The sequence below is a fragment of the Microtus oregoni genome, unplaced genomic scaffold (assembly GCF_018167655.1).
Source record: "Microtus oregoni isolate MIOR12 unplaced genomic scaffold, Mior012 000013F_ref0000133, whole genome shotgun sequence".
Lineage (NCBI taxonomy): Eukaryota > Metazoa > Chordata > Mammalia > Rodentia > Cricetidae > Microtus > Microtus oregoni.
The window spans coordinates 9,627,681-9,649,674 of NW_024543072.1; the positions used below are offsets into that span (position 1 = coordinate 9,627,681).

At 39.6% G+C, this 21,994-nt stretch overlaps 1 protein-coding gene and 1 non-coding gene across 2 annotated transcripts; both read right to left on the reverse strand.

The window, feature by feature from the left end:
• Nucleotides 1-617: 617 nt before the first annotated feature.
• On the reverse strand, nucleotides 618-21,987 carry LOC121455015 (mitochondrial import inner membrane translocase subunit Tim23). Its single transcript, XM_041662503.1, has 7 exons — nucleotides 21,734-21,987; nucleotides 19,586-19,644; nucleotides 16,303-16,396; nucleotides 16,041-16,125; nucleotides 13,597-13,655; nucleotides 11,169-11,279; nucleotides 618-1,129 (listed from the first exon to the last, which is right to left on the reverse strand). Exons 1-7 carry the CDS (start codon nucleotides 21,837-21,839, stop codon nucleotides 1,014-1,016), a joined length of 630 nt encoding a protein of 209 aa, XP_041518437.1. The 5' UTR covers nucleotides 21,840-21,987; the 3' UTR covers nucleotides 618-1,013.
• On the reverse strand, nucleotides 14,165-14,361 carry LOC121455480. Its single transcript, XR_005975503.1, has one exon. It is a non-coding gene; the product is annotated as a small nucleolar RNA SNORA74 (small nucleolar RNA).
• Nucleotides 21,988-21,994: the final 7 nt, after the last annotated feature.

Consider the following 21,994-nt stretch of genomic DNA (forward strand, 5'->3'; position numbering starts at 1 on the left):
ACCATGTAGCCAGAGGTTACTTAGTATTTATCACAGTATGTGCCCTGCAGCGTAGTTATGTGATTGTCACTTTTCCACTTTAGTTTTCCCAGGCTTCTTAGAAAACTTCCAGCCCTTAAATATTTATTCCCCAAGAGTTACCCCAAGAGTGAAGGTCAGCTGTTGGGACAGAGTGTTCTTTCTAGCATACCACTCTAATGATTAACTTAAAGTATCTTGAGGTTGTTTAATGTCAGCTAGGTTGGGAGAAAATACACTTTAGCTGTCAGTAGCCCTTCATTTCACCAGAAACACAAAGACACGTTGTTTTGGGCCAATTCTAGCAGGAAAAAAAGGCTGTGACTTTAGACTCCAGCAGTTATCTGTGCATGTGTGTTCTCTTGCCAGATGTCGACAGTGGGGTCTTTCTCAGGTACTCTTTTTTACCTTGGGTACCCGGAGCCAAATCTCACTTGAACCTAGCTAGTCAGCTTGTTCCAAGGATCCTGTCACTGCCTCCTGAGCACTGGGGTTGGTCATAGGCAGGCTGCCAGACCTGCTGGGGATCCAAACTCAGGTCTTCACACCTGTGCAGCAAGTGATTTACCCAATAAGCCATCTCCTTTCACAATTATGACTTTGGTTCTATTTACACCCTTTATTTGGAATACAGGGCAACATTCACTTTAGATTTTTAACTGATAAACATGGTGATAAAAGCACTGAAAATAAGTACAGCCTGGATTTGGAGAGTAAGTGGCTTTGCGATTTGGGGGCAGGAGAGAAACAGGTGTAATACCATCTCCAAAGGAGAAGAGAACACATACTCAGTGAGCCACCAAAGGGTTTGGCTTCCACTCACTAAGGGCACGCAGTGCAGTCCAGGCTAACCATCCATGATCTTTGTCACAGCAAATCAGAGTCTCCAATTGTTCAAAGTAATTGTAGTACAAGAGAGAAAGCTACTCCAGACTGACTTATTAGTCTGTCTGGATGACGGGAAATGTCCCCCGGATCCTGAGGTGGCAAGGTCTTCAGAGTGATTGTTGGAGCAGGGACCCTTTCATGTGCTCCCAGTTGTGATACAGCGCATAGAGACTGGTGAGTGTCAGTCCTGCCAGGCCACCGCGTGCCATTCCTCGAAGACCACCTGGGGAGAGGAGGAAAACAACCTTATATATTTCATGTCCTGGCATCAAGGGTTAGAAAAATGTAATAAATAAAAGCGGGATAAAGTGCAGTAAAATATAAAGCTATCATGGAGAAACTCTTTTAAACACTCTACTCCAAGCAGGAGTAAAGTTTTAAGCCATTACTAAATTCAGGATACAACTTCCCAAATCACACAATACATCTTTTGTATTTTAGAATTGATGACTTGTTCATACTTTTCATGATTTGTACCCAGGATCCTCAAGACTGATGATGTGCTTTCCAATCCAACCCGTAACCACGGGAATTCAAACACATCAGTCATTCCGTCTCCTTGTTAGAGTTTACGTTGTCACAAGCACCGCCACTGGATCTAAGACTGTAAACAAGGTGAACAGCCTATGTGGAAACTGTATCGTCAGCATTTGGACTCTGGACAGGTCCTTAAATATTTGAGGACTCAAGCAGTAGTGATAAAAATAAGCTTTGAGCCCACACACAGGGACAACCCCCCTCTTACACTGATGTGTCAATCTCATTAACCTAAGCACTGACCATAAAAGATTAGTTGAGAAAGAATTCAGGATTAGACTTTTTTGAGCTATTTGTACTTGTCAACAAAGTTTTCATGTCGGGGGAAAAATCATCATAAGCATTTAGTCTGAAATGCAGAAATAAAGCTTCAGTTGTTTGAAAATATCCCTCAAATCTATTAAGAGAAAGTGACTCAGAAGTTTCTTAAAAATAGGAAATGACCCAATCATTCAGGATTATATAACTTTTATATAGTAGAGAGAAGAAACACCACCAGAATGGGATTTCCCAAAGACACTTAAAGAGACCAAGGAATGGTACAGCTCCACAATAACTAGACACCACAAACTTCAGGGAGCTTACAGGTGTCTGTGTGAGTCATGTCTTAAGAAGATAAGGTGAGGGGGCCCAGGGAGATGGCTCAGTGAGCTTTAAAAGCACCTGACTTGAATTTGGTTTTCAGAGCCCACATGATGGGAAAAAACTGCTGCAAACTGTTCTTTGACCTCCACATGTGCCTTGGCACCAAAAAATGGAAATAGTAGAGGAGCTCAACAACAGTCAACTCTATAATTTCAGTGACAATTTGGTTCAGTTAGAACGGCAGAACTAACTCTCTTTCATTGAGCCTACCAGATGGCCTCAGCTGATAGAGGGCTACTCCCCTCCAGAGTCTCTGGTCTGAAGGCTATGATAGCTGACCTACTTAGACTGTCAGGCTTCCACTGAAATGCTTGAAATATCCCCCTTAAAGCTGCTGTCAAATGTGTGGGAGGGATTAAAAAGCAAGACAAAGTTTCACAAAAATCAAAGTAAATGGGGGAAGGGAGGTAGAAAGATAGCTTATTAACGTGGGAGACATTTCTAAGTTCCCATCTCTGCCATCTTGTATTTGGATTGTAACACTGAAGTTGAACGTACAACCATTCAGCGTGGTTTAGAATCTATAAAATTTAGAAAATAACATACTTATCTTGTCAACTTAATCCACTTAGCTTAATAAGGACCAATGTTGTGTCTTTGACTAATAAATTAAGAAAAAGCTATAGAGCTGGACACTAACTTTTATTAGAACAAAATCATATAATGGAAATACACACATAGAAAAATAAAGGTATCTATAAGAAAAAACAGTTATTAGATCTAAATTTGGGTTTAATGAAGGCTCTCTAAGTAGCCAACCAAAATACAAACCTCAAAACCCTACTCAAAATCAAAATAAAGCAAAGGTGCTCTTCCCAATTAGTAGAGAAATGATAAAGGGCAGGTAATGGAAAGTAACTACACTACTTCATATAACCAAACATTTAATTCTATACAAGTTGCCTCCCAACACCCCCCAAGGCCTTTTTGATCCAAAAGGTTGTCTATTCACTTAGTGCTGGGGTGTAGCTGCATACATGGCCAGCCACTGGTCTGGAAAAAAACCGCTATAAATCATTTCTGACAATTGACTGTGTGCTCTAAGAACACAGTTTCTGAGTGACCTCTGTGCAAGAGATTCCACATTATTTCTCAAATTTAAAACAACAATCTTCCCTGGGAATGTTCTTAGTTTATATATTAGGGACTACAAAACTTCAATGTGACCTATAAAGCTTTAAGATCTTTGGATACTAATGCACAATAAGTGTGCCTTAAAAATAACTGATTCCCCAGAAAACATTCATTTTCTAACAAAAAACAAAAGTTTAGTCCAAACTAATAACATTCACTCTTTAAAGGTAGGGGGAAAAACCTAAGAGGACAGCAAACACAGGCAGCATGCATGAGTTACACACCCAACTCTAGCTTAATAGCGGTCTTTTATCACACACACCAGACTAGGCTGGCCTCAAACTCAAGAGATCTGCCAATCTATGGCTCCCAAATGCTGTGGTTCAGGCCATACACCACCACACATAGCTCCCCAAGTTCTAATTTTTAACACTTTAAATTTTGGGTTTTACCAAATGGCTGCTAAAAAAAAAAAAAAAAAAAACCAAAAAAAAAAAAAAAAACCAAAACAACAATAACAAACTAAGGGACCCCTATTTTAGACTTTTTTTAAAACTGAGAAGCTGTCTAGCTCAGACCAGGAAGTTGGTCAGCAATACACTTGCTAACAACAAAGTAAATAATACCATTGTTCAATGAAGTAAAACAAACATGAAGATTTGTGTTTCATTTACTTCCCATCTTCTGATCACTTCTAACCCAGTTCTTCTGAAGAGACAGGAAAACATGGGTCAGAACACTTAAGTGCCTTGTTTCTGGGATACAGAACTGGTTAACAGCAGAGCTAATTCATTAAAATGTCAATTTATAACAAAGAATTGTAACTCTCTCTTAAACAGGCAGATAGTAAAAAAATTTAGGCTCTGAAGGGCAAAGGCCATTCATTATATAGGTACTTTAACATCAATTTAAAATGTGATTTTTTTTTTTTTTTGGTTTTTTTCGAGACAGGGTTTCTCTGTGGCTTTGGAGCCTGTCCTGGAACTAGCTCTGTAGACCAGGCTGGTCTCGAACTCCCAGAGATCCGCCTGCCTCTGCCTCCCGAGTGCTGGGATTAAAGGCGTGCGCCACCATCGCCCGGCTAAAATGTGATTATTATTTTTTTTATGTGATTATTTTTAAAAAAGGTAAACGTCATGTGCATTGGTGTGTAACTCCCCTGAAACTGGAGTTGCAGACAATTAATTATAAGCGGCCATGTGGGTGCTGGGAATTGAACCTGGGTCCTATGGAAAAACAGCCAGAGCTCTTAATGGCTCACCGCTGAGCCAGCTCTCCAGCCCTGGTGAAACAGTTTTAGCTGATTCCTGCTTTAGAGGAACAAAATTAATTTACATGCATTTTTTTGGCTTTTGGAAGTTTCATTTAAAATACTCATTTTAAAAACTGGTAAAGAAGGCTGGGGGTATAGTTCAACTGACAAAGTGCTTGCCTAGCAGCAGCATCAATAAAGCCATGGGTTCCATATCTAATACCATATACAATTAGTACGGTGTACATGCCTATAATCTCAGCATTCTAGTAGTTGAAGAAAACCAGCAGTTCAATGCCATCCATCCTTGGTTACATAGGAAGTATGGGGTTAGTCTGGTCTACAGGAGATCTTTTCATTTGCCTCCCACCAGAAATTGGTACAATGACTAAGGGTGTTGCTCAGTGGAGAAGTCAATGCTTACCATGTACAAGTACTAGAGACAATCTCCAGCATTGAAAAAGTAAATAAAATTGTGGGGCATGCATATAGTATACAGCTCAATGATAATAAACATTTGCATAGTTTTTAAAATAAGTTTATTTTAAATTGTGTATGTGCACATGCATACCCTCAGTATAGTATCCTAGCCCATGTAGGTACCCCCTCAGAGGCCAGAGGGTCACTCTGAAACTAGAATTACAGGCAATTGTAAAACACCCAAGGCAGGTGCTAGGAACTGAACCCAGGCTCTCTGCCATAGTGGTCTTAACTGCTGAGCCGTTTCTCTTGCCCCATATTGTGTTACTTACAACAATATCCACATCTGGAATTTTTTCACCTTGCAAAACAAAGTATTAAAAGAGTAACTCCTCATTTCCTGCCCCTTTACTGTTTTATTTCAATGATTTGACTATTCTTCGTAGGTAACTTATAAAATAGAGCCACCCAATATTTGTCCTTTTGTGATTGTCTTACCTTAATTAGTACAATGTTCTTAATTCATCCACGCTATTGTCTATGTCAGCATTCCCTTGCTTTTCAAAGGCTTAATACAGTTCATTGTGTATCCATTCACCCATTAATAGATACTTGGGTTACTTTACTTGTATCTTTTGAGAATTGTGAATGTTATAAACATGGGTATACGAAACAATACTCAAATACAAATAAGGGTCAGAAAGATACCTCAGCAGGTAGAGGTGTTTGCTTCTGAGCCTGACAACTAGAAATAGATTCTCAGGACTCAAATGGTAGAAAGAGAAAAAGCCTATTTCCCGAAGTCATTTTCTGACCTCCGAGTGCTTAGGTATATACACACAGAGAAAATAAATACACAAATCAAAGTCCCAAGAGTTAGATAAAAACTGTTTGGGTAAAGAGAAACCATCAAATTCTGCTAGAACACAGAAGAGGAATATTCACTGAGCAATATGTTCTGTAAGATATATCACAATCTTTAATTAAGCAATACATTTACTTATTGGATGCAGATGTGCATGTGCTATGGTTTGTGTGTCGGTCAAAGGGGAAACTTGTAGGAGCTAGTTTTCTCCTTCACTATGTATGTCCCAGAGATTCAATTTAGGTCACTGGGTTTAGCAGCAAATGCCTTTGCCTACTGAGCCAGGTTGTGGTCCTGCCCTATAATCTTTAAAATGGTTAACTATCACATCCAGATTCAATATATGAATTCATTATTAATGCATTTCTGTTTGAACAGATTAAATAACGACATATGTTCTACATTTAGGCCTCTGAAAGGTACCTTTGTTTATATGATTGCTTTACTGTGCACGATACACTACTTTGAGTTCTAGTTCATTCATTTCAAATATCAAGTCGTACTTTACTCCACACACATAAAGCTTCAAAAGAATTATAGAATTCCATGTCTTCCCGAGATGTGTGCGAAAGAGCAGCTTTCTATATTCAAAATAGATTGTTTTACATACACAGATACACAAACAGAGCTCCAGGGGGGCTGGGAGATACAACTCAGTTGGCAGTGTAGTTAGTTGCCTAGAATATGAAACCTTGAGTTCACTCCCTAGTACCCCATAAGTTGGGTACAGTAGCACATTTCTCTAATCCAAGCTTATAACCCCAGCATTACACCTCCCAAAGGCCTGGGATTTCCAGCGCTGGGATCGCATGTACAAACCACACTAGGCTTTAAATAAGTAAAAATAGGAGCTCACACAAACTCAAGACCAGTGTTACTACTCATGACACATAGAGCTCAAAGTGAGTAGGAGGTACTTCCTAGTCCAAAGGGAGGGGGTGTGGAAGCTCCAAGTCACCCACATACGGTCTTCATCGTCTCAAACAAGGTAGAACACCATGCTATTTCCTGTTTACTGGTAACCTTAAACCTAAAAATGTACCAAATTTGCTTTAAGACAAATACTATGTCAAGTGACAAGAATTGCCAATTGTGAAACTGAGCAACTGCAATTGTGGAAGAGTTGATAATATCTGCTGACCAAAAATCTCAACATCAGTTCACATTGAAGTCACTACAACAAGAGTTTAATTTCTGATTAAACTCAGGAGGACAGACCGACCACAGGAACAAACTTTGTGTGGCAGAAAGCACACAGAACCTCAACTTCTTAGATTCAAGGACTCGACACTCAGTGTAAAAACACTTATAGTGTAAATTATTATGGAGCTCCTAGAGCAGAAGGAAAAACTCAAGCTAAGCATGGTGACACGGGCCTGAAAACCTAGCACCTGGGAAGCAGAGGCTAGAGGAACAGAAGGTCAAGTCTATCTTTGGATACAGAGTGAGCTGGGGACCAGCCTTGGCTACAAGAGATACAGTTTCAAAAAGATTTGGCGGGGGGGGGGGGGGGGGTTCATAATTTTAACCTAGTCTAATGTTTGTGCTATTTTTTTCCTAAAGGATGGGAGTTAGATTCCATGTAACACAAGAAAGCATTCAATAATGATCACATTCTACCGTGATAACAGCTAATTCGCTATCAACAAGCACACATCTTAGAGTGAGCTTGTGCTTGAGAAATAAGGCCCAAGAAGCCAAAGAAGTCAACGAAGAGTGAGTCTGCTTTCTTTGCTAATGCCTTCTGTTAGTCTTAGCTTTCCATAACAATGTCAGTTCATAAAGTAACATTAGTAAAAGGATATTCAAAGTCAGTACCTCAAATTTAGAAGTATCAGGGTTACCATTAGTTAATGGTTCTCTTTACCAATGTCAAACTATACGTGAGACCTACAGAATTCAAATGCACACTCCAAAGTACCCCTGAATGACCTCTTCCATTACTGTCGTTTTAAAGTATCAAAATAAAAAGATTTTTTTTCCCCCTGAGGAACTGGAAATTGAACCTAGAGTCTCATGAATGACGGGCAAGCTTTCTACCCATGAGTGATAACCTGATCCTATCTTTACTTTTTGAAATAAAGAAATTGTCCAGGCTGGCCTTGACAATCTCAGTGCCCTGAGATAGATAGTAGTTGAACAGAAATGTCTCAAGCCCAGCTTAAAAGTAGGCAAAATTTCACATATCATATGTAATATGTAATAGGTAAAAGGCTAATCGCCATAATGTTGAAAATTAATTGAAGGCACACCCAGTAGGAAAGAAAGAGCTTCAGGGAAATTACAATGGTAATAAATAACAGAAGTTGCTCAATCTTACCACCAACTAGGGAAAAACAAAGTGAGACACAAGACACTATTTTTGGCTTACATGTGGGGAGTTCCCGTAAGTCTTGAAGCCAGCCTTGTTCACAGAGCTAGACACTGTCTTGAAACTAAACCCAACAATAACAACAAAAACTATCTTTCACCAGTTTACATTCATTTCAAAGCAATGGTAGGGCTGGAGACACGGCTTAATGATTAAGAACACTTGTAGTTCTTCCAGAGGATGGAGTTCGACTCCCACCGTCTACAGCAGGCAGCCACAACCACCTGTAACTCCAGCTTTAGGGGTTTTAACACCTAGAGTGTCTTCCATATGCCCATGCAGGCATTAACATAGTACACATTAACTAAAATAATAAAAATAAAGCTTAAAATGGGTAGATGATACTTCAAACTGATAATGGTACATAAACTCTTCAAAGGTCACTTTGGCAATAGCTATTATCACTTTTAATATACAGATGTTTTTCTTAAGTAATCTGGCATTCAGCAATTTACCCTGCAGGACAGAACTTTCATGTGCTACAGTGTTTAAGGGAGGTCTCAAGAAAGCCACATATAAACACAGGTGAGAATTTGTAAAAAAAATAAAAAAATAAAAAAAAAATTGGAAGAGCATGTGAAGAAAAGGGCACATGAAAAATAAAGACTCTTAAATGAGAAGCAAAAGTCAGATGAAAGAATGGTCTACTCTGGAGTCTTCAAAGTATCAAGAGATCAAATCAGGTAGAAGAGTGAGCCTCATCAGTTAACGGCTAAGAATTAACCGGACTTCTAAGTCTTGGCTTCTAAATGGTATTCCCATTTCATCATAAGCTTGAATGTGCCTATTTTAACTTGCAGAATTAAGTGTTCACCTTTCTCCCAAGTAGTTTATAATCTACCAGACATTAATTAGGATTTATAAAAATTTTCACAAGATCTGAACAGGGTTCTACTATACAACTCACTCCGCTAAATAAAAGCAATGTCTACAGGAAAGTTGCCCAAATGACCAAGAATCCCTGGGAGACATAAAATGAGACAAAACATCACTTTTCTAAAAGGACGCAGTGTATGGAGTCAAAAACAGTTGACATACTTTATTGAGATTTCTCTTGCCTTAAAGAGACTAGACATATAGGGTAGGGTGCTGAGCGAGCCAGAATATGTGCCACTCAAAGTCACACTGTGATGGTTAATTTTACTGTCAATTTGACTGATTCTAAGGGCATTGCAGAGGATTAACTGAAGAGGAAAATTCTATCCTGAAGGAAAGTGGCACCATCCCATAGGCAGGGAGCTAGACAAAATAAAAGGAGAAAAGGAGAAAGCCAGTTGTTTGCCACTGTTCCTTTGTTCCTGGCAAGCTATAACATGAACTGCTTTGCTGCTACAGGCCTTACCCACTCAGCAACATTCAATCCAAATAAACACTCCCTCCTTCATGTTGTTTTTGTCAGACATTTCGGTCAGCAAAGCAAGTCAACTAATAATACAATTTTTTTTTTTACCATGTTACAAACTAGATTTTTATTTGTTTTGCTTTTTGACAATGTCTTGAGGCAAGCTTAATCTCAAATTCCCTACACAGCTAAAAATGACTTTGAACTTTTGATTCTCCACCTCGAGTACTTTGATTACACTTGTATACGACATCCGGTTTTATGCAGTACTGAAAATCTGACCCAGCAAAAGTTCATGTATGCTAGGCAAGTACTCAGACAACTAAGTTACACTTCCAGCATAATCCAACCGTCTTTAATATGTGCCTTTCCCTCACGTCTTCATCAGTTGTGAAGTTTATCGTCTGTCATTTGAGTTGAGGCTAATATCATAAACCTTAAACATCATTAGTAGTATTCTTTAACTATTTGACTTTACTTATTTATCTAATTGGGTTTTTTGAGACAAGGTTTCTCTGTGTAGCATTGGAGCCTGTCCAGGCACTCACACAGCCGACCATGCTGGCCTTGAACTCAGAGAGGTCCGCCTTCCTCTGCCCCTCCAGTGTTGGGATTAAAGGTGTGTGCCAACACCGACCAGCTCTACTTTGACTTTATGCTTCTACCTTCTAACCACATTCCTATCAACCTCCCACAGCATGACTATAATAATTCTTCCACTGATTGTATACTAGTGTTTTGCTTGCACGTGAGTACGCACATGACATGTAAGCAGTAACTACAGAGGACTGGCTGTGTTACAGATGGCTGTGAGCCTTGTGGGAGCTGAGACTCAAACCTAGGTCCTTTGGAAGAGCAGTCAAGTGTCAAGTCATTTCTCCAGACCAATTCTAGTAATTCTTTATTCAAACATCTCTCATGACTTAAATTATGGCTTCCTATGTTCCAAACCTAAAACTCTCTTGCAGACTTGGGTCCTACTACACCTTTCTCATGGTCATGTGACTAAGAGATACATCTGAAATTCAGTCGAATTTTCAGGCCCAGCTCAACTATTACCCCTTCCTTTTTTTTAAAATTTCCATTATTACTCCATCCAAGAAACAACGTGGTATAGAAAAAAAAAAAAGCAAAAAGCAATGGGACTTTTGAGTCAGATTAGGATTTGCTTTGTGTACATCATAAAAGAAAGGCAGCAGGTAAAGACAGCTTATCTTGCCTTAATTTAACCTTGTTTACAGAAAAAGGTACTGTGATCTTACTCTCTTCAGGTTTGTAAATTAGATGACTTGCAAACAGAACCCTTCATTATCTGATGGGGGACAGATGCAGAAAGGAGGAGATTTAGAAGCACAATATAAGATGGATGTCACGAAGAAATGCTCAGTTAAACAGTATGGCAGTCATAAAAGGACAAATACTGTAGCGTTCCACTACAGGTACAATTACGAGGTAACAAAGGTAGAGTATGAGATTGCCAGGAGTTGGGGAGGGACAAATACTGAGCATAGTAAAGCACAGCCTGTAATTCTAGTACTCAGGAGGGTAAGGCAGGATGGTAAGTTTGAGGTCAGTTTACAAGGTGAAACCAACAAAAAAGAAACCAACAAGAAAACAACAAAACCCTTAATAACCGTAAGGTTAGTGTACTAGGTTGCATTGTAAACAAACACATATACACATTTATATTACACATAATTTTCTCTGAATATTATAGATAAAAACAAATTTCACTTCTTCATTCAGTACTGCCTACCTGTACATTTATACAACATTCCCGTCATGGTTCCGGCTGCTATTGTGTTGAGGTCATCTTCTGCACCCCGTGTTTTCTCAATGATAACACCAAATGCACTATAGAGCAAGGCTACAGCAGAAACAGATCAGTGGTAAAAGTTAACATGATAATCATAGTAGGTATGCATACCCAAACACATACATCACTAGATCACTGCTTCTAATAGAAAGAAAAAAAATCTAAAAACAAAATGTCCCCCCAAAACATCTGCATACTGCACTGATCCAGACAAGAACTTTCCATAATACAGAAGACCACAGTGACAGCTATGAATATGCCAGCAATGGTGGTGCACTTTTAATCCCAGAACTAGGGAGGCAGAAGTACGTGGATCTCTTGTGTTCAAAGATAGCCTGAACTATGAAGCAAGTTCTAGGATAGCCAGGGTTACACAGAGAAATCCTGTCTCAAAAACAAAAACAAACAAAAAAGCCAGGAAGACCTACATTCACTGATACATAAAGCTGGCACATATATATAGTAGCACACAACTGACCGATTATACAAAAATGTAGAATAAATGCTATTTTTAGAAAATATTACTGTAGAGTCCAAGAAAAATATTTCAAAATTTTACTTATGCTCTACCTCAAGTAGCTGTTATATTTTTTAATTAAAACACTTACATGTTTCTATTATAGGAAAACAATACAGCCAGCAGTGACACATCTTTAATCCTAGCACTTATGAGGCAGAAGAAGGCAGATCTCCATGAGTTAGAGGCCAGCCTAGTCTACACACCACATCCTAGTCCACCCAGTAAAATTCTGTCACCTGCTTCCCAAATGAACAAAAACCTCGCACACAAGATCAATAAAAGAATGTGAGGTCTGACTTCCACATGCTACAAAACCCTTAAGTTTTACAGTACTTTCATCCAAACCCTTACATGTACTTTACCTACATTTATCAGGCACAATGCTATAACACTTCCTTACCATGTTTCAAAATCATTGCTACATGGGTAGTATACATACTCCTTTAATACCAAAGGAGTATACTTACTAAAGGCAGAGACAGGTAAATCTCTTGTGTTCAGGCTAGCATCAACAACATAGCAAGCTAGCTAAAACTAAAGAGAGATCCTGGCTCAAAACAAACCTAGTTATACTTGCCTTTCCAATAATCCATCAAACACAGTCTTACCCTTTGCCTGTTGTGCAACTTCTCTCTACTTTTATGAAAGCTGTCTTTTTGTTAAGCATATTCAACTGAAACTGATCATGTAATACCATTGTGACTAGTCATATGACATTAGAATTGAAAAACAGTAACCAACAGAATGACCATCTATTCCACTTTGTCTAGGAACGTGGGGTTTTATCGAATGTAGAATTTTCAGTGCTAAAAACGAGAAAGTTGTAATACAGGCATGGACTGCTGAGTTTCCCAAGTATATAAGCAACTACAAAAGAGCAGAGGACCATGACTTGTGTGTGTAAGCAGGTATTTCATGGTTGTAGACATAAGCAGAACATCAAAGCTGCCATCTGTCAGAATAAAAAGTGTGAATTTGGCTTTATGGTGTCAAAATGTACCGCTTCCAAATACCATAGTCAAGGTTAGAATCTTAACTTGGTTACAATGTTACAAGGTTATAATGGAGGCCTTCTGTGTTTTCAACAATCTTGTTTGCAACAAGTAGGAAGAGCACCATAAGGTCAGCTTGTCTGTACACTATAAACCTCAGATGGTAAGGCATATGGGCCACAGGTAATTTTAAGTCACCAACAATCAAAAGAACAAACTACTCATAATTAACAGGTAATGAAGGCACCAGGCTCTGACTAAGCAGCACTAAATTACCCCGCCTGTAAGTGAGACTGCTTTCCTTATCTACAAAGGCTTACTGCAGCCCTGCCATTCAGGTTCTGGAATCTACAGGTCACTCAACAGGCTATTAGGAAACAAAGCAAAAGGTCTGTGCAGATCTGTCACGTCTCACTGCAGGACTTCGAGCCTTTCTTAGCAGGTACAACCCCACGCCTTGGACATCATTCAGTTTAAAACAGGGTTTTACTTAGCACACTATTTAGACAAGTAAAGCAGCACTTACAAATCTTTTCACAGATGATAGCTACAATAATTACCAGAGTGGATTTACACGTTAATTGTTTAGCCTAGAACCAAAATTTTGGGTGACTACACATTCTTTCTTTGCGGTGGTGAAGTGTTTGCCTAGCATGCATGCAGCCCTGGATATGCAGTATCCCGAGTGCATACCTGTAATTTCAAAACTTGGAAGGAGGACCAGGAGGATCAGAATTCCAAGTTTATCCTCAACTATATAACAAGCTTGAGACTTGTTATATAGACAAGTTTCAGACTCAGCCACATGATACCTTGTCTCAAAACAAAAGATTCATTGAACAAGATTTATACTTACCCAGGGAACCTAGAGTATTAGCCCAAAGTGCCCCTTGCCTAGTCACCATATTCAAAATCCTACCAAGGAAGAACGAGAAAAAAAATGTATTTAGGATCATTATTTCTCTAGATCATTATATTCGCTATTATGGTATTTATAAATCATAAAAGTAACTATTTAAAACACCTAGACCCAAGCCTCACTGTTTTTGTAACTTTAAGGTACATATTAATATTACCTAAGATTTTAATAAAAATGGCTGTTACTTTACATAAATGAGGGTCATAATAAATTTTTAACACTCTGGGCAATGACTAAAGGAAAGTCCTGTAAGTAAAGATATAAAGTTATTCAAGACAGATTAAATACAAAGGCTTTGAATTACAGCCTGAAATGCATTTTACAAACTGATCTATGTAAAACTAAACTGTCACTGAAACTGTGACAAGGGTTTGATTTTGTCTTGGGAAAGAGAACATATTTTCAGAATATCAAGTAGAATCAAGGGAAAGGACAGGAGGGTATACAATGCAAAGCCAACTTGAAGAGAGGGAACGGCTTCATTCCCAGAATACATGGAGAAAGTATTGTCTGCTCCCGCACTAGAACTAAGCAGTCAAAATGAATGCTTAGCACACTCTCAAGGAAGCATAGTTGCGTCTTACACCAGAGTCACAGCCCACCAGAACAGCAATGCAGCAACCAGGTGAAGACCACACATTACTCTCCCAGCAGTGTAACACCATCACAGGAATGTGTCTGCAATGGCTGACTACTACTGGAACTGACAGACTATAACCACAAACAGTAAGAATTCAAAGATCCATAGCAATAAAAATGTGTTCGCTTTTAAAATGTTATTTAGAATGGCTATGGAGAAATGTATTTTCTAATTAGTTAGATATTTACTAACACATTGTAAGTTTAGTATATAATCTATAACAAGCTTAAAAACTATTAATTTTCATTACTACACTGGTACATTTCTATTTAGTGAGTCTTTACCTAGTTCTCACTTCTATCATCTCTCCACAACTCTGCAAGGCAGAAAGTAGAGAAGTTTATTCAAAATCACAAAATCCTAAGTCATTAAACTAGGATTCTGAAGCTATACACACACAATGTTCTTGGCTGTAAATTTTACCTTTTTTCTACTATTAAATGCTGTTTTCCAATATGGGAAGACAAGAAAGATCATATTGCTATTGTTTTCAAAATTGAAGTACAGTATCTTTTTCTAAGAAATTTCTTACTTCTAAATTCATATATAACATTGGTTGGGGATTTGTTTCAAAACAATACAAGAGAAGAACTGGGTATGACTGGCCATGGCTGACGGTATCACACTATTTTGACTTGTTAATGCAGGGATTTAAGCAGTGACAGGAACAGGAAAAATGCTGGTGCCTTTAAGGTCTCCTAGGTCTAACTCCAGCACGGCTGCTGCCATCTTCTGGCAGAGCACTACACTTGCAAGCCAGAGTTCAGTAATGGGCAGGCGAAGCTGGCTCAAGGGATGTAACAGGGACAGTTCCTGAGAAGAGACACCTTAGGGCTTACCTATGGTCTTCACATGCACCCATCCCCATCCACATGGACACATGGACAGACAGACAGACAGGCACACACACACACACACACGACCTTGAAGATCTAGAAATTTTATTTAAGAGTTTCAGAATTGAAGCATGTCAACAAGGAGCTAATAAAGCTAGGTATGGCTTTAATTTCATCAAGTATTCTACTGCTACAGCACCCCCACCCCCCCAATCAAACTTCCCAATTAGCAACTCAACAATTTAAAAAGCATGCCATACAAGTTTGGAAAACAGAAAACACATGTGAGCCAAGAAACCAGGTTGGGGTAGTCCAGCTGAATGAAGACACCATCTCAAAATTCACTCTTCTGAAAAGCACACAGAAATCTGGTTTCTTATATTTTAGAAAGATAAAACCAAACCAACTATAAAAAGCGGGAGGAAGTTAATTCTCTAAGCATTTTATTTTATTTTTTTTAAAGATTTATTTATTGCCGGGCGGTGGTGGCGCGCGCCTTTAATCCCAGCACTCGGGAGGCAGAGGCAGGTGGATCTCTGTGAGTTCGAGGCCAGCCTGGTCTACAAGAGCTAGTTCCAGGACAGGAACCAAAAAGCTACGGAGAAACCCTGTCTCGAAAATAAAAAAAAAAAAAAGATTTATTTATTATGTATACAGAATTCTGCCTGCATGTATGCCTGCACACCAGAAGAGGGCACCAGATTTCATCACAGATGTTGTGAGCCACCATGTGGTTGGTGGGAATTGAATTCAGGATCTCTGGAAGAATAGCCAGTGCTCTTAACCTCTGAGTTATCTCTCCAGCCCTCTCTAAGCATTTTATTAACACAGGGTGGTAACCACTAAACAACAAAGCAGAAGCTAATATGCAAACATCAATTCATCAAAAGATTTCATAGACTTACTGTACATTTCTTGGTTTGGACCAGGCCATGCTCTGGGTTTCCTTCAATCCTAGCCGAAGACCGTTCATGGCCCCAAATGCAGCCCCTGAATCATAACAATTCAGCCCAAAGGAAAAAAAAAAGGCTTTATGTTTCTGGTTTGTTTTTTATATAATAAAAACTGTGATACATTTTAAGTTGAAAACAATATTCTAGTTATTTTTCACATTAAGGACTATTAATTACTTGGATATAAGGACATTAAAAGATATATACTACCCACCTGTCATGCAACATCCTCCAATGGTAAAGAAAGCTAGCTCAAATCTGCCTCGGGTTTTGTTAGCGCCAGTTGGCAAAATGAACTCATCAGTATCCTAAAGGGTAAAAAGGAAAACCAAGATGAGTGCTCCCTGAAGACAGCACTTGGACAGCTATTGTATTCTAATAAAGCTTGCCTGAGGATCAGAAAAGTAAAACAGCCACACTGGCCAGCACAGACCAGGTAGTGGTGACACACACTTTTAATTAGCTTGCCATAGAAACCTGGTGGCAGTGGTGCACAACCTTAATCCCAGAAGTAAAGAAAAATATAAGATGGGAGGAGAGAGATCTCAGTCTCATTCTGAGATTCCTGGAGGCAGGATCGCCATTTTTGGACTGAGGTTGAGATTAAGAGGCCATAACTGGATGTTTTGTTTTTCTGGTCTTTAGGTTAAACCCCAACATCTGTCTATGAGTTTTTATGAATCATGCTTCAAGCTGTAACTTTCTTCCTACTTTTCTCTTTCAGATTTAGGCAGTCTCATTATGTAGCCTAGGCTGGCCTGAAACTTACAATTATTCCCACCACAGCCTTCCAAATGCTTGAATTACAGGTTCTTCAACATTTCAAAGTAGTTTTAAAATAAATAAACAATTAAATTAATGCAAACTCAGCTATCATATTCAAACAAAACGAAAACTGTCTGCACTAATAGCCAGCCCATAAATCATAAGTGATGATATGGCTTTTCTTGGTTGTCAACTGACTACACCCGGAATTAACTAAAACCCAAGCAGATGGGTATACCTAGGAGGGATTTTTTTTTCTTAATTAAATCATTTGAAGTGGGAAGACCCACTTTTAATCTGGGTCACACCTTCTGGTGGCAGCCTATGTTAAGGACATGCATTTTTTGATATATATGAAGTGGCATCTCATTTGTGATTACATTTAATTGGACATTTGTATGGTTTCATGAAAACATCTATTCCAACCCAATGCAATTTTATAACTCATTTCTTTTATCTTAAATGTAAGAATTTTAAGTCCTCTATTCAGTGCTTTACAAATATTTTCTCCCAGTTTCCAGGCTACCCTGTCATTTTTTCCTTTCTTCTGTTTTTCCATTCTTTTTCTTTTTAGTTATCTACAAGTAGTCCTCACTGACCTGGAACACTTTACACTAAATGAAAAGGAACTATTTTCCTAATTCTACTTTTGGAGTGTTCATTGCTACTGTATAGAATCAGGACTAATTTATGTCTATAGCTCTCACATTCTACAACTATGCTAAATTCATTTATTAATTTTAATAGATTTGCTTGTTTTTCTTTAAATTACTGTAGTTAAGAATCTTTGGTGCTGGAGAGATGGCTCAGTGGTTAAGAGCATTGCCTGCTCTTCCAAAGGTCCTGAGTTCAATTCCCAGCAACCACATGGTGGCTCACAACCATCTGTAAAGAGGTCTGGTGCCCTCTTCTGGCCTTCAGGCATACAGACAGAATATTGTATACATAATAAATAAATATTGCCGGGCGGTGGTGGCGCACGCCTTTAATCCCAGCACTCGGGAGGCAGAGGCAGGTGGATCTCTGTGAGTTCGAGGCCAGCCTGGTCTACAAGAGCTAGTGCCAGGACAGGCTCCAAAGCTACAGAGAAACCCTGTCTCGGAAAAACTAAAAAAAAAAAAAAAAAAAAAAAAAAAAGAATCTTGCATTATTTGCAAACAGTTTTGATTCTTTCTCATTCTAGATAACATTTCTTTCCTTTTGGGCTTTTCCAGATAGGGCATCTCTGTGTAGTCCGGGATGTCCTAGAATGCACTCTATGGACCAAGTTTGCCTCGAACTCAAGAGACCCACCTGCCTCTTACTTCCCTGTGCTGAGACTAAAGGCATACACCACCACTTCGTGCCCCCCCACCCCCCTTTTTTTGAAAAGACAAGGTCTTATTATATAGGTAGCTTCAACCAGCTCTGTCTGACTCCCAAGTACTGGAATTAAAGGTACACACAGAAAGGCTGGCCAGAATCTGCTTCTTTTGTTGTGCTGGCTAGACAATTCTGAGGGTAAGTAAAGACAGTGAACATGCTTGTATTGTTCCTGATCCTCAGGAGTAAAGAGAGTGGACATGCCTGTATTGTTCCTGATCCTCAGGAGTAAAAGACAGTAAACATGCCTGTATTGTTCCTGATCCTCAGGAGTAAAAGACAGTAAACATGCCTGTATTGTTCCTGATCCTCTGGAGTAAAGAGAGTGGACATGCCCATATTGTTCCTGATCCTCTGGAGTAAAGAGAGTGGACATGCCTGTATTGTCCCTGATCTCCTGACCTTGAAGAATTTACCCATTCTTTCTTTTTTTTTAATATACTAAGTATGACATTACATTAGATATTCTGTAAATGCCATTTAACAGGAAACGCTATAGAAAATTTATTTTTAGATGTTAAATCAACTTCAGTTCCCTGAAAGATCCAAACACTGGTCTTTCAACTTTTGGTAATTAGTTAAGACCTTGATACTTCAAATTAAACTTTAGAAACAAAGATTACACTGGGCGGTGACAGCGGTGACGCACATCTTTAGTCCCAGAATTCAGGAGGCAGAGGCAGATGAGATCTTTGAGTTCAAGGGAGGTTTCTATTGTAGAATAATCTTTTCATACACTGTGAAGATGTGTCATTCTGGTTGGTTTATAAAGAGCTGAACAGCCAACAGCTAGGCAGGATTTTCAGGCACAGAGGATGCTGGGAAGAAGGGTAGAATCACGAAGAGATGCAGAAAAAGCGTAACATGTAGGAGATGAAGTAACAAGCCATGAGCCACATGGCAATACATAAAGTAATAGAAACGGGTTAATTTAAGTTATAAGAACATGTTAGAAACAAGCCTAAGCTATTGGCCAAGCTTCCATAACTAATAATAATCTCTGTGTGGTTATTTGGAAGCTGGCTGGTGAGAGAGAAAGACTCCCTACAAGCTTCCTCTACAGAATGATTTTCAGGACAACTAGGGTTACACAGAGAATCCTTGTCTCAAAAAAACAAAAAAGGAAAAAAAAAACCCCAAAAATAAAGATTACTTTTACTATGATTCTTTTCACTACACAAAACAGACACCTTAGGAGAACCACCAATGGTTTCAGGAAGAAGCACAAGACAAACCCGAGTCTGTGGCGAGGAGGAGTGCATGGAAACTGGAAGACCGCCCTCCAGGAGTACCTCCCGCTTGTCAGCACTAAGTGCGACCTTGGTGGTAGAGTAGGGCACCAAATCAAACCAGTAAAACCTCTATCTTACCTGAACAAGATAGCGTGGGTCCACATTTAAATACGGAGACAGGGGGTTCATACCAGTTACTAGAGAAAAAACAAGATGTCATATCACACAAAATTCCTTAAACTATTTCCTATAGGATTGATTCATCTGATTGTTACATTTCTTGAAATTCAGTAAAAGTGAAATTGTCTTGAGGAACTATTCCCTGCACTGATGACCTACACTTTCCTAAGGCATTGGCACTGACAGGTCAGATCATCACACTCCCAGAAAATTAGCTTAGGTTGTTATGTTTTGGTTTATTTTTATTTATTTATTTTTTAAAAAACATGTACTCATTTCCTTATGAGTTTGTGTGTCTGTGTGTGCTGGAGTGCATATGGTCCATCTGGAGCCCCTTCCTTCTACCCGTCTGCTTCTAGGGAACCAACTCACGTCACCAGGCTCAGCAGAAAGTGCCCATACCCACTTGCTCTCCCAGATCATGCATAAAAGTAGTTTCTTTAACTAGCAAGACGATCAAGCAAATTGCAAAAGAGTTATCAGTCTCTCAGGGAAACAGTGGTAGGGCTGGCGTTTTTGATTGTGGATAAGTCCATCAAGTCAGCGCCTTCAGATCACACTATTGACAATTCTGCTCTTAGTCACCACAGGGAGAAAGCTTATGGAAAATACAAACTTTCAGAGGGTCAAACTTTAACTCTACCAACTTTGGGGGGAAAAGGTAGCAAGAAAAATTAATTTTCACAGATTTAAAATCTAGTATTTGAGTCCTTCTGTATCTCAGTTGACTGCTCACAGATGTAAGCACTCACCATGACTGCCCACCAAGTCGAAGTCCTGTTACTCCAGTCTTTCCACTGTCACACTAGCGTCCTAGTGCAAGCATCACACCTCACTCATACCAACGCTTCTTAACTTACTTTCTTCTACTCTCTCAACTCACTCTCTGGATGCTAGGAAATCAGCCCTAATGGCTTCCATCCACACTTTGGATCAAATACAATCTCCTTACCCCTGCTTCTAAGCACTTCTCTTTACTGCTGTTTCCTGCCTCTCTGCTTTTACAATCTTTTATCACTTTACTCCCTTGGAAAGCTAAAGACACATGGACCCAACATTAGTTCAAGTAACCCATCAAGTTTGTCCCATCTCTCAAACATTTGTTGCTAAATTCAGGTCGCAGCTCAAATGTCAACTCCCAAGTTGTTTTCTCGATCTGTTCTCAGCCTCCTCCCACAATCATCTCAGGGTCTTATTTCCTTCATGATATCTATCACTAACGGCCATCTTTTTTATGTTATCTGGCTCACCTCAGCAGTATTTATACACACACACACACACACACACACACACGCAGCAATTACCTTGTCACATTAAGCAGTGCCCTCTACTCTACACAGAGAAAACCTATGACACACACCAATTGCGTTCTGGACTCAGTGTAGACAGTAGACATTAAAGACAACGGGCTTTCTTTATGTTCTTAAGTATAAAGAATTTTGAGAAATACTACAAGGATTAGCAAGAAGAAACACCCACTTTAAGAAAAGGCTACTCACAACTCCCTGTTATCTTCAGGCCCAAGTTTTATATATCCAGCTCAATTTCTGAAATTACCAAACCTTAAAAGCTTTAAATATGTACTTATGGGAATGATATCCATACCTCTGTAGCTTTGCATTTGCTTAGTTCCCTTCCAAAATTTGGTTGGCTTCTTTCTTGTTTATAAATCTCTTAAAGTTTAGCTCATTTCCCAGCTCCTCCTGGTTCCCTGGATTGTCTCAAAAAGAGGGTTCTCGCCTAACGTTATTTAGATTTTAGAAATATTTTTAGAGACCATGTGAAAAAAAATAACTATGGGCTTGTTATATGAAATATGATTATTTCCAGAACTAGGAACACAGGAAAGCGTGCGACGAGAGAAAAGAAGGGACAAGGGTGCTAAAGGAAGACATTTTGTGTGTCCTCCCGAAACTAGGACAATAAACGAGCTTCCGGTGATTCGTGCCACTCACCCCCAACTCCTAAATTCGCTCAGTCTTGAAACCCCATCCCTGGCGGCGAACCCTGTGAATGCGAGCAGGAAAAGCAACAAGGACCGGGGCAAATTTCTAGTTGTCCCAGGACGCTGTCAGAGAGGGTAGCAAAGGCAGGCCCGATACTCACGCGGAACGCCGGCCAAATCGGCGTGCGAGTAACCCGCTCCTCCCGCTCCGAAGAAGCCGGCCAACCCGCCGGTGGTTTTGTTGCCACTTCCCCCGCCACCCTCCATGACGTCGCAGCAAACTGCGGTGGGCTTCCCACCACCACCTCAGGCCGGGGTTGTGTGCTCGGCCGTGGTCCCCACAGCAACAGCGGGAAGACCCGCGTTGCTACTGCCACCTTCACACGCTGACCTTCCGGGCGCCGGTTCCCGTGAAGCACCAC